The sequence below is a fragment of the Prionailurus viverrinus genome, chromosome E3 (assembly GCF_022837055.1).
Source record: "Prionailurus viverrinus isolate Anna chromosome E3, UM_Priviv_1.0, whole genome shotgun sequence".
NCBI classification, from domain to species: domain Eukaryota; kingdom Metazoa; phylum Chordata; class Mammalia; order Carnivora; family Felidae; genus Prionailurus; species Prionailurus viverrinus.
Genome location: NC_062576.1, coordinates 35,627,714 through 35,640,744, shown reverse-complemented (window position 1 = coordinate 35,640,744; position 13,031 = coordinate 35,627,714). Strand labels below are relative to the sequence as shown.

The window sequence follows — 13,031 nt, the reverse complement described above, 5'->3', positions numbered from 1 at the left end:
AGATACATATGGGGGGCAGGGGAAGCTGCCGGTATGCTAATCACATGCTTAATTGTGCCAAAAAGCTAGGTATGAATGTAATACAGTAGGTTTAATTATAACCACTCAGTGGAACATTATACCCACTAAAATGAGCAAGATAAGGAAGATGCAGGGCTTCCTGATGAATGAAATTTTTTCTTAATGAAAAGGTATAGCATGATTTCAACTACACTATGGAAGGCATTACGTCAAAATGCTCACGGCTGAGTTGAATTATAAGACTGGAAGATATTTTTCCTTTGTTTTGTAGGTTTTTAAAAAATAATACAGTTTGGGGCGCCTGGGTGGCGCAGTCGGTTAAGCGTCCGACTTCAGCCAGGTCACGATCTCGCGGTCTGGGAGTTCGAGCCCCGCGTCGGGCTCTGGGCTGATGGCTCAGAGCCTGGAGCCTGTTTCCGATTCTGTGTCTCCCTCTCTCTCTGCCCCTCCCCCGTTCATGCTCTGTCTCTCTCTGTCCCAAAAATAAATAAAAGTTGAAAAAAAAAATTAAAAAAAAAAATAATACAGTTTTATTACTGTGATAAAGGAATGATATTTTCCATTTTTAACTTCTTAATTACATGTGCAACATGGAAATGCAGACTCATTAAAAAAAATGAAAAAATGAGAAAGAAACATTAAAGGAAAAGGTAAATATATTTTGAATAATGCCACTACCAGCTTGGTATTCTAGTTCCCCCTCGGAGAACACCACCATTAGATTATTGTGTGTACTTTAACTTTGCTTTTTTATGCATGTATATGTAATATATATTTATAGTATTCACAGTATTGTGTATGTGCTTTTCATATAAATTATGTCATGGTGTGCACATCATTTTTAATTGGCTTTTATAAATCAATATGGAGTTCGTTTGATGTTAATACACGGACCAAACCCATTCTTTTTAGTGGTTACATAAGATTCCATGAAATGGATATATGGGTTTAGTCTTACCTTCCATACTGATTGACATTTAATTATTTAAAAAAATTTTTTTACATTTATTTAATTTTGAGAGACAGAGAGAGACAGAGCACAAATGGGAAGAGGAGAGAGAGAATGAGACAGAATCTAAAGCAGGCTCTAGGCTATGAGCTGTCAGCACAGAGCCTGACACGGGACTCGAGCTCATGGAGTGTGAGATCATGACCTGAGCTGAAGCCAGACACTTAACCGACTGAGCCACCCAGGCGCCCCATTTTTTTGTTTCTGTTGTTAAAAACGGTAGTATTAGCATTTGTTAGTTTCGGTTTTGGTTTTCCTTGTCTTGTGCCAATGGCTACCAATTTGGCTAAGTCAGTCCATTCCTATTTTTAAAGGGGGCCCATTACACAGAGAAATACTGTCAGTTTAGCAGGGTTCTAACTTGAAAGACCAGAGGATTTATCTATTCTGCTGACCCGGTTTCTAGCTGCAGCAACATCCGAGACATGGCCTGAAAGGGAATAGAAAATTTCCACAACAGACTCTGAATGCCCAGTGCTGAAATGAAGCAAACTTCTGATTTGTATGTCATGAAGCCTTTCTACTTGGGTAAAAACAAAAAACTCTGCAACTTGCCAGAGTTAATGTGAGATGACATTGACTCGACTATTGGCCATTTCCTTAAATTATGAAGTAGCAACTGTGTGCGTATGTGTGTGTGCATGCACACGTGCTTCCACGACCACTGTCACGCATGTGCAAAGGTGGTCAGGTGTACTGTTCACGTGAGAAAATGAAGCAAGGGAAGCCAAATGTTATTCTGTAAGCCATATGGATGCATATTTATTTTAAAGAGTTATTGATCTGTGTCCCACCTGGGGGTTGAAAACTGGCCCCGTGGAATGTGGGGACACAATTCAAAACTCAGTCATTAAGGGACACCTGGGTGGCTCAGTCGGTTAAACGTCCGATTTTGGCTCAGGTCATGAACTCATGGTTCGTGAGTTTGAGCCCCGTGTCGGGCTCTGTACTGACAGCTCAGAGCCTGGAGCCCACTTCAGATTCTGTGTCTCCCCTCTCTCTGCCCCTCCCATGCTCATGCTCTGTCTCTCTCTGTCTTTCAATAATAAATAAACGTTTAAAGAAAAAAAAAAAATCTCAGTCACTAATAGCCAACATCTCTGGAACACTGACTGTATGACATTCTGTTAAGCATTTTAAATGCACTGGGCCCACATGAAATCCTCTAAAGAGGACATACTTATCCCTATTTTAAAGAGGCAAAAACTGAGGCTAGAAGAGATGAAGTCATTAGTGAAGTCTTTCTCTTTTATTATGAACAAAATCTTGTTACATTGCTTTCCCTCCATCATTTACAGAACTGCCCACAAATGGTAACTCACCACAGTAACAAAAAGATTGTTAAGCGTTCAGCCCCAAATCCCTGCCAGATGTTGGCATAAACATCCCACATCCCATTCCAGGTAGCCATGCATTCTTAGCTTCCAGCAGTAAGTCATGTGTGTTTCTCATACATGTTTCTGAACGGGGTCATTTGGAGGCTTGTCCCATCACATGGGCTGAGTGCAGGATGCAAGGGGTGGATGGACCATGACAAGCAGAATTTACTTAAGAAACAAATACAAACCCTAATTACATAAAGCAGCTGGTTTCTGTAGAGGACACCATGGTGACTTTCGGGATTCAAAGAAAAGCAGTTCTCAAAGCCTGTCCAGTCCACAATTCATCAGTATCATCACTACAGATAAACTGCCCCATAAATTGCAACATGATTTAACCGAAAAGATATGGGGCCCTCTCAGATCCTCAGCAAGAGTGACTATGTTAAGAGGGAATATTATCACCACAAAAAAGGAAGGAAGGGAGGAAGGGAAGAAAGAAGGAAGGAAAAGAAAGAAAGAAAGAAAGAAAGAAAGAAGAAAAAGAGAGAGATGATGAATATGTAAATTAGCTTGATTGTGTGCATATTTTACAACGTATATGTAATATCAAATCAACAAGTCGTACACCTTAAATACTTACAACTTTTAGTTGTCACTTATACCCCAGTAGAGCTAGAGGCAGGGAAGAGAAGATAAGTCAGGACCCACGAAGTCATGCTGAAATGAGAAAAATAAGTGACCAGTGAGATTCACATATTAGCCGTCTGATTTATCGTCACAAACCACCAACTTCCACTTTGGCGAATATACCTTCTTAGGATCACCACATTGTGAGGTCATCTTCACATGGTGAAGTATCACTGTCGATGCTCCCATCACATTCATGCATTCCTTCAGTTATGTGTCCAACAAGAGCTTAGACAGCTGCAAAGTTTCCAGTGCGAGTCACAGCAGACCCTAAATGCAAGTAGGTGCCTGGCTACGAGGCTCTGCTACACAGATAACAATCCCATCCTCATGGTATTCCATTTCCTAGGACATTTGCACTTAGATGTAAGAGAAGACTGTAGGATGACATACAGGGATCTGCAAACACTATCCAAGAGCTTCGCAAAGAGGGAACAAGGCTGCTTCTGTACTGTTGACTCCCCCTAAGGACAGCAGCCCTCAGACAGGAGCTGGGGTCCACTGTGTTCACTGCAGACCAAATGGTTGCAATGCAACACAAGTTGAGAACCACATTCTCAGGGATTCTCTGGATGTTGGACAAGCCTGGGTGTTGGATGTGGCTCTTTTTTTTTTTTTTCCTCAGATAGCTTGGGGAGGATGAAATTGGACCACAAAATCCAAGACTATAGAGAGAGAAGTAGACTTTGTATCAGCTCTGCCTTTGACTGGCTACTGAACTGCAGGCGAGTCATTTAAACTCTCCACACACCGGTGTTCTCAAGTAGGAACTGAGTTATAATGGGACCTACTTTCTAGGGTATTTGTGCTTATTACGGAGATAAGTACTCGACACAGTCCCAGGGGTACAAAATGCCCTAAAAACTTAATTACACAATAATCTCAATAATAAGTAGTCATCTTCTTTTTTTCTGTAGATAGTAAGCTGAATTTCCTGATAGACATACTAATTTAAGGATCAAATATTCAGATGCCATCAGAGGCTAGCCGGTAAAATAGACAAGCAGGGAAGGTCTGAAAGACTCACATTCTTTTTTGCACTTTCATTTTCATACTGGGCCAAGCAAGATAGTTTTCTACTAGAAGAAAAAACAGGACAGGATAACAATAAAAGATTGTTAATATTTGGCCTCAAAGCCAGGCATATAATAGGGAGCAGGTATGTTTGTGGCTAACTGGGTGCTAAGTGGAGTGTCCCTGGTCACTTCTAGCAAATTTGTCCGTGTGGGATTCTGAATCAAAAAAATGGTTATTTCTACTAAACTTTCAAGAAAACCAGAAATCCTGTATCTTAGTGAAATCTAAACGTTGGCAATGAATATATGTTGAAAAAAAAAACCACCACCACCACAGCGGGTGAACCAAACACAATGTGCAAGTAACTGTTCATTTTGGGTATCACCTCATGCACCCTTTCCACTACCAAGTCCCTGGCATCCTCAGTTGATATCTTTAGAAAGCATTGGAACAGTTCTGGGAAACCCCAGTGGTGTATTTAAGGGTGCTTTCTTGAATATGTTTCTTCGGTATCCAGCCCCACAAAGCCCTAAAGAAGACACATGCAGTTTTTTTTTTTTTTTTTTTTTTTTTTTTTGCGCATTCAGACTTGCCTTTTAACACCTAATGCAGCCATAGTTAACAGTGTTTTTCTACAGCTGGCTGGCAGATGACCTTTGAGAAGCTAAATTTGAGGAGGGGGCTAGCTGATTTGGATGCAGCCCTTTGAGGCCCAGCCACAGAGGGGTCTCTATACACAGCTCCTGTGTCTGGTCTCTGCTCCCTCGCCTTCTTGCATGGGGGGTCCTGCGAGGCTGGGAGCAATGGGCTTTGTCAGCTGTTCTCTTTTGTTATAAGCCTCATTGTTCAGTTTAATGTCCTTGATCAAAATCTCTGAATTTGCAAGGCCTGAGGATGTACAGACTGCCTGAGAACTTAAAACCAGGATCATTTTGTCCATCTTCCTGACAGTGCAGGCTCCAGTCTCCAGCAGGGTTATCCCAAGGGTCTCTTCCAGGTACTGGAAGGAGTCACAGGGACTAGGAGGCTATTTGCATGCAATTTGCATACATTTACATAAGCTGGCATGAGCTTTGTAAGTCTGAGCAGGGGTGATTCTCAAGGTCTGTATTCTTATTTCCTCTGCCTTGAAGACAGTCACCCCTAACAGGGTCCTTCTTTATTAGATGTACATCAGGAAGCAGGTCATTGGAGGTTAGAAGGAGATAGAATCCTAGCCAAAAGGGAATGAGTCTATTAGAAAAAGCTCTCTATTCCTTCTGTTCCTTTAGAGCAAAACTTAAGTAAATATTTATGGAACACCAACCATTTGCAAAATGCAATTTTAGGTGCTGGGCATTCACACTGGACAGCAGTCCTGTTCATTTACCATTAATTTTAATGAAAGAGAATGGTTATAAAAACAACTGAGAAGAAGCAAAGAAAGAAAAATAAAGATGAACCCAGGTAGTGGGTGCAGAAAACAAAACTGGAAATTGAATCGGTGTATAGCTGAAGGGGGAGGAGGTGGCCTTGAGTAGTCTGCCCCGGGAAGACACTAGAGACCCACATAACATCAGGTCAACTTTATCAGGAGTTGTGGAGAGTTCTCCAAGCACAGGGAGCAGTAGATATAATCTAGAATGATCTACATTGATGTAGAATGATCTTGGGTGGTTTTATAAAGATTTAAAAGTGCAGTGTCCCTTTGGTTTGGAGAGAAGGGAACCGTGCTATGAGATGGTGGCAGCGGAGAGGAATGGACATTAAGCACATGGAAACATCTTTTCAAAGTCTAACCAATAGGATCTTCTGGTGGATTGTAGGTGGGATATGAGAGTAAGGGGAGAATCAAGAAATTATTTTTCAAGAGTTTTGTTTTGAGGAACCAAGCAGATGGAAGTGTCATTTGCTGATGTGGGGAGACTTGATGAGGAGCAGGCTGCAAGGGTGTAGGGAAGTGAGAAGTTGGGTTATCATGCCTGTGGTGTGGGTCAAAAAGGCCTTTGTTTTCCCTACAGTGGAAGCACAGCAGCGTTGTTTAGGAAGAAGGGCCAGTGACAGGGAGCAGGACAAAACCTGCACTATTGCTCCCATGACATTTCATTTTGCAGCTCACAGATTCCAAGCTGGTTTCTTGTGAAGGAGACCCTATCATTTACTTCCCTCAATAAATACTTGCAGACAGGAGATGGCATGTGTCTCCTGATGAGGCAGAATGCCTTTATATATTAAATGAAATTTTTCCATGAATAGACTTGGTAAACTGGTAGATAGTTGGTAAGTTGGTTAATAGATAGATAGCGGCATTAAGTAGCCTGCTTTGGGAAGACAATGGAGGCCTAAATAAGATCAGGTAAACTTTGTCAAGAGCTGATCGATGATGGATAGATAGATAGATAGATAGATAGAGAGATAGATAGAAACAGATGAGAGAGAAGGAGGATAGGGATAAATGATAATAGATGGATAGATGAATGGATAGATAGGTAGGTCAATGGATGTACAGATAGGTCGGTATGTAGATAGATTATAGATAGATAGATAGATAGATAGATAGATAGATAGATAGATGAGAGAGAATAAAGATAAAAAATGATGATGGATGGATGGATGGATGGATCGATCAGTGGATATATAGACAGGTAGGTAAGTAGGTAGGTAGATAGATACATAGGAGGTTTCAAGGAAATGAGGAAAATAAAGGCAGATGAGAGAAACGTGATTTAAGATAGTCTTAGATACCTCTGAGAAATCTGTTTCTGTGAGAAAATGAAAGGCCATTGGCATAACTTAGAGTCTCGGAGAGTTCCATCAAAATTAATCAGTGGGTCAACATTCAGCGAATGGTGTGTCACAGACCTGTGTGCAAAAGGGAGTATTTAAGGGACCTCATAAGGACATATACAAGAAACAAAATCTTACTTCACTAGTAACAAAAAGACCCTGTCTCCACTATCTGGAAAAGGTAGGGACATGAGCAGGGTGTAAGATGGGGAGCAAAAGGACGAAGAAAAAGAGTAATCAATTCATAACTTAATTATTCATTTAGTATGGGTCCTTATGTACTTCTTTCACAAATCCAGACTTCTGTGAAGGACTAGGGAAGGAGACCATTAAATATGTCGATATAATCCTGAAACTTTAATTTCAACCAGTTTTCTCTATTTTGGGCTTGATTCCAAGGTCTAGAAATGTAGACATTAGTTCCCATGTCCCCAGAAATTGGGTATTTTTTTTTAGGAAGTAGTGGAATTTTAGTTGGTCAAACTGAAGTCATTGTCCACATTCATAAAACACATTTTCTGAAATGTGCCAGATAATTTTTATTTTTATATCACTATAGAAATTCCTATATGACAAGATGTGGTTAATGTAAGAGAGGAAGGTGTCAGTGTGACGTTTCAGAAACCGTTGGGGCAACACATCTCAGAATTTTATGTCTCTTTCTGGTGAAAATGGGGCCAGACATTTCCATTAATAAGCCTCCCAGGTATGCAAGCATAGCACTTTGAAAAATCCTATCTTAAGACCCTCCTGGGGGCTGTAAAGTTGCCAGCTTATTCAAGTTGGATGAAAGCTCTTAGATACAGAAAATTCTTGGAAAGTTGTAGAAAGTTCTTTGGTCCATCCAGGGGCCTGTCTCTTGAGATATTGAACCTGTGTGTTCCTTAAAGGATGAGTAGATTGTGGCTACCTCTTGGCTGGTCTTACAGGTGCATCGCTTAGGTCAGATGATAGGATGTCCTACCCCTTCATCTGGGAAGAGCTTTCCATGTCAGAAATACCTTCTCTCACATCCCACCTTTCACCATTGCCTTTTCTCAGGAGCATTTGCTAAAGGACCCCGGGTGTTTTACCCTCGGCCCAAGGACACAAAGTTTTCCGTAAAAGGCAGCACACCTGACCTTCTTTATCTTTCAGGAATTCTATTTAATGGATGTTTTCATAAAGACTTAGCAGCAGGAGCAGGAAATGATTACCAAACCCTAAAACGTGGCCATTCTTTGGAGGTTGTTCCCTAAATGATGCCCAATGGGTGTGTAATGTGCACAGCTTCTCAATTTGCAAATATTCTTGTATGTTCTTTTCTTGAGTAAAAGTTCCTAAGGGGCCAGGATTCATTTGACAGAAAATGCTCCATCCAGAACACTGGGAAAATTACAGGATTCTGTTCCTCTTATACACAGGTTGTTTGAAAGTTACCTTAGATATCATGCATTGATTAAGAATTTTTATGGTTCCTGAATGTGCTCAAATGTATTCCACACTTAATCTCTAGTGGATAAATGTCATTTTCTTTGGGATGTAAAAAGCACTTCGGAATTCTCTGGGTCATAATTAGGAATGACAATTATCAGAATATGTATCCGCAAAGAATTCTGTTTATGTGAGCTTTCAAATTTTGGGGGACTAAATGCAAAGGGGCATATGACGGATTACCTAGCAGTGATCCATGAAAGAAGACAAAAAATTTGCAATTATTATAGTGGTTCTAGAGAATATTAGCATGGGAGAAAATTAATCACCACATCATTTTCAAAAAGTTCACCTGTAGCTGGTCAATAGTTTCCATACTATTAACTTGTATTGGCAGCCAATCAAAGAAAGGCATAAATCTGCCTTCCCAGGTATAGGTTACAAATCATTTTTATGCATCCCCAGACTATATACCCTCTGAATATAAAATTAAAAATATATATATACACCACCCCATTTGATTTGTGTTTCACTTGTAGTGATATGAGTTGTTGAATCAAATGTGATAATCATGTTTTTGTGTATTTGTTTCAAGGCTGGAAATTGAATCCAGTTGTGGGTGCGGTCTACAGCCCCGAATTCTATGCAGGTAAAAATTTCCTCCGTGCATGACTTCTTCTTCGTCTGTTCTCAATGTGTTTTGCCTGCTACTAGAGAATAGGTTTCATGAAATAATCTGAACCAAGTAAAATCCCTCTCCTCAGAAGTTCAGAGGGACTGTTGTTTTTTTTTTTTTTCCTAAAGCAAAACCAAAAGTGTTTAAAACCCTTTAAAAAACGAAGGGGCATCACGTATGTGTTTTACACTGTGAGGTACGCGTGGAGCCCCTGCTCCTTATGATGTTTTCCATTGATTTTGCCTCAAAAAAGCATCGAGGCTTTGTTCAAGGGTATGTTGAACGAACGTGGAGCTGTTCTTGCCCACTTTTATTTAGTATCCCTCCATGTGTTTTTTGCCATACGTTTCCGTGTGGGGTCGCATTTTTTTTCCCAGCGAAGCTGAGCTGGCTCACTTATTCCACTAATGTGGCAGTGAGTTGAAATTGCCAAGAGAAGGATTATTTAGAAAACGAGAAAAAAACGAAGTGGTCTTTCTTTCTCCATGCATCACATTTCCTTAGCAATTCCATATTCCTCTCTCCCCTTGGCCCTTCCCTGCTACCCTCCAGCTAGCGGTTGATCGGGAAATCTGTGTAGAAAACTTGGTCATCACATTTTGAGAGAGAATGACCCAGAAGAAGCAGTGGCTGAGACTGGGTCTGCTTGGCCTGTTACTTCTGCCTGTTATCGTGTTGTCCATTAACAAGGTTGCATTTGGGGTGCCTGGGTGGCTCAGTTGGTTGAGCCTCCGACTTTGGCTCAGGTCATGATCTCACACTGTGAGTTCGAGGCCCGCGTCGGACTCTGTGCTGGCAGCTCAGAGCCTGCAGCCTGCTTCAGATTCTGTGTCTCCCTCTCTCTCTTCTCCTCCCCTGCTCATGCTCTGTCTCTCTCTGTCTCAAAAATAAATAAAAACATTTTAAAAAATAATAAAAAAAATAAAAAACAAGGTTGCGTTTAACACCTTAGAATTTTAGTAGTTTCCACGCGGGTATGGAAAAGAACCCTTTCTTTGATGGGGCCCTTGCTCTTTAATAAGGAGAAATAAATGACCTGTTGGTCTAGATCCACTCACTTAGTGACCTCTTGATGGTAAGTAAGTCCTACCCCTTGCTTGGTTTCTTCCGGGATGCCTTCTGTCATTTTTCTGATCCTGAATCAACCCTAGTGCATGACAGGAGAATATGGGATATTCAGATAGCTATCCAGCAGAGTAATCAACTTGACAAAGAAAAAATGGTAAATCTGGGAAAACCCAAGATGATAGGTGAGTTCTGGATTTTGGACAGGCAATGTTTGTTCCTCACATGTGGTTTCTACCCCAAGCCTGGGTGAAGTCCAGCAGCTCTATGCCTGTAAAGTAGCTGTGCTGACTCTTATTGGGGGAGCAAAAACTTATCTGTAAGTCTTTCCATGATTGTATGGTGGAACTCATTCACTGAGAGGACATTTAGCAAAGTGGGGAATGTGAACACTGTACTCAGCCCAGGTTCGAATCCTGGCCAGCTGTGTGACTCTAGGCAAGTTACTTAACCTCTCTGTGCCTCAGTGTCTTCATCTGTTAAGCGGAAGATGATAATAGTAACAAACTCACAGGTGTTTATTAGAATTAAATGGGTTAATATGTGAAGAGTGGTGCATAGCAAGCAATACATAAACATTGGGCAAATGAAAGCAAATAAATGAACGTTTCCCTCTCTGCCATAAGGGCATTATTCTCCCCAGAATGAGTCCAGAACAAGAAGCAAGAAGTCATCTGATGAGATAGGGTATAAATGTGTGACTTGGGATAGGGAGAAGTCCATGTTTCTGGTCCCATGCAGTGTAGTTTCTGGTCATCTGACCTAAGCAACCAAAATAACACCAAACCTCTCCTTTAGAAGGGATTTCAAACCTCACTGCATATCTGTGGGTATTGAAGAGGACGTTAGGACAGAAGAATCCATTCACACTGACTTGTATATACAAGAATAAATTAACCTGCATGACTTTTAGAAGGTTAGAACAGCCATTCAGATCAGCCCTGAGCCCAGCTGCAGAAGTTACATCATGGGAGTAGTGGCTACGAACAAGTTACAATAAAGATTAATATTTACTTGAATATTATCTGTGGTCAGGCACTGTTCCAAGCACTTCACCTTAATTAATGTATTTAAATCCTCACGGCGGTTTTCCAAGTGAGAAAACTAAAGTACATAGAGTACGAGGGCACCTGGGTGGCGTGGTTGGTTAAGTGTCTGACTCTTGATCTCAGCTCAGGTCATGATCTCACAGTTTGTGAGTTCGAGCCCCACATCCGGATCTCTGCTGGTGGTACAAAGCCTGCTTCGGATTCTGTCGCTCCCTCTCTCTCTCCGCACCTCTCCCGCTTGTTCTCTCCCTTTCTCTCTCTCTCTAAAAATAAATAAATAAACTTAAAAAAAAAATAAAGTACGTAGACTACCTTAGCACTAAAGGGCTAAGATTTCAAGTGGGTAAGAAGCTAGCTAGACTGTAAAACCAAGAGCCTGGGTTCTTTACAACTGGGTTAATATGGCTTCATTATCTTTTTTTTTTTTTTTAATTTTTTTTTCAACGTTTTTATTTTTTTTGGGACAGAGAGAGACAGAGCATGAACGGGGGAGGGGCAGAGAGAGAGGGAGACACAGAATCGGAAACAGGCTCCAGGCTCTGAGCCATCAGCCCAGAGCCCGACGCGGGGCTCGAACTCACGGACCGCGAGATCGTGACCTGGCTGAAGTCGGACGCTTAACCGACTGCGCCACCCAGGCGCCCCCTTCATTATCTTTTTGTGTGAATACTAGAAGTCATACTTCTTCTTGAGTGTGGCCTGTGGTGGTAGATCAGGCAACTACAGCTCTATGTCCAAACCAGTCCAGTTAAAGAAGAGGAGTGAAATAATAATGTTGGATTGTTCCAACAGCCACGGCCACCATATCCTCCACATTCAGATGAGTTAACTGGTTCTGTCAGGGGCAGTTTTAAGGAGTCCACGCACCCAAATAATTATTTCTACGAGATGCTCCAATAAACTTAAATCTAAAAAAAAGGGGGGGGGGCATGAGTAAGTGTCACTTGAGAAATCTGTATATGCATGTTAGTGTTGCTACTACCCGGGGTATCCTTAATAATCAGGAACTTTCTCTTTCTGCCTATATTATCTGTATATGGAGGTCAACAGAGTACATGATATTCAGAAATGTGGGGAAATGTTGCTGCAAATCCAACACTCCAGAACAAGTCCTTTGAAATATTTGAAGACCCATAAACACTGAGAATCTAGCTAGCTTACGTCAAAAGTTACGGGCACCTTAATGCATAGATGCAAATGCAGATGTGGCATGTATTCATTTCCCTATGCAGGTATACTTACTAACATCATCCACTTGAATATCCATGGCTAAGGATTTAGGGGGCTTTGTGAATTCCCCCAACTATAAACACAGCCTGGATTTCTCTTGCAATTTCCAGCGTGCCTCAAAGCCGAAATGAAGACCTTGTCATTGATTCGCTGTGGATATTTAGCAAGCCAACCCTGTATCTGCCTGAGATAGAAAGCCAGGCTTATTAGGCACTTTTCTATATAAGATTTTGTGTTAATGACAAATATCATGATATTCCCATAGTATAATTATCGATTTTCTGAAGCTTATGCAGAATTAACAACCCAGCCTCCAATTGTCTCTCAGAACGGGGCATGAAAAGTTCACATATTTTGTAAATTAAAATCAATATTTTCAATCTCTCCTAAAGGTAATTTTCCTAATTTAGTGGACTTTTCCCTAACATTTATTTTCTCTTTAATTATAAAATGGCAGGTTATTGATTTTCGTATATAACCTCTTGACGCCCTGAGTGCATTTTTATTGCTAACGCAGGGTTGGGGTGGAGAGGGCAGAAGCACCTCTTAATGAGGATCTTTAATTACCAACTGAACAGTATTAATTTGCTTTGATAAATTATTACGCACACTCTCCCTCACACACACATAGCAGGGGAAGCATTTAGAAAGACGTTGTGAAAGGCCTTTCATTTCGGGTGTTTTTCTGAACTCTTACCAAGTCCCACCTGGAAGAATGCTCAATCCAGAACTAGTCTTCAGAAGCAGGTATGCATAAATAGGCATATCCTATGAAT

General features: G+C 41.0%; 1 protein-coding gene across 9 annotated transcripts in view; it reads left to right on the top strand.

The window, feature by feature from the left end:
* Nucleotides 1–13,031, top strand: part of RBFOX1 (RNA binding fox-1 homolog 1) — a 2,066,153-nt gene that overhangs the window by 1,951,614 nt on the left and 101,508 nt on the right. For all 9 annotated transcript variants that reach the window (XM_047839429.1, XM_047839430.1, XM_047839428.1 and 6 more), the window contains one exon: nucleotides 8,831–8,884. In XM_047839429.1, coding sequence (XP_047695385.1) covers nucleotides 8,831–8,884 — 54 coding nt within the window. The remainder of the gene's footprint in view (nucleotides 1–8,830; nucleotides 8,885–13,031) is intronic.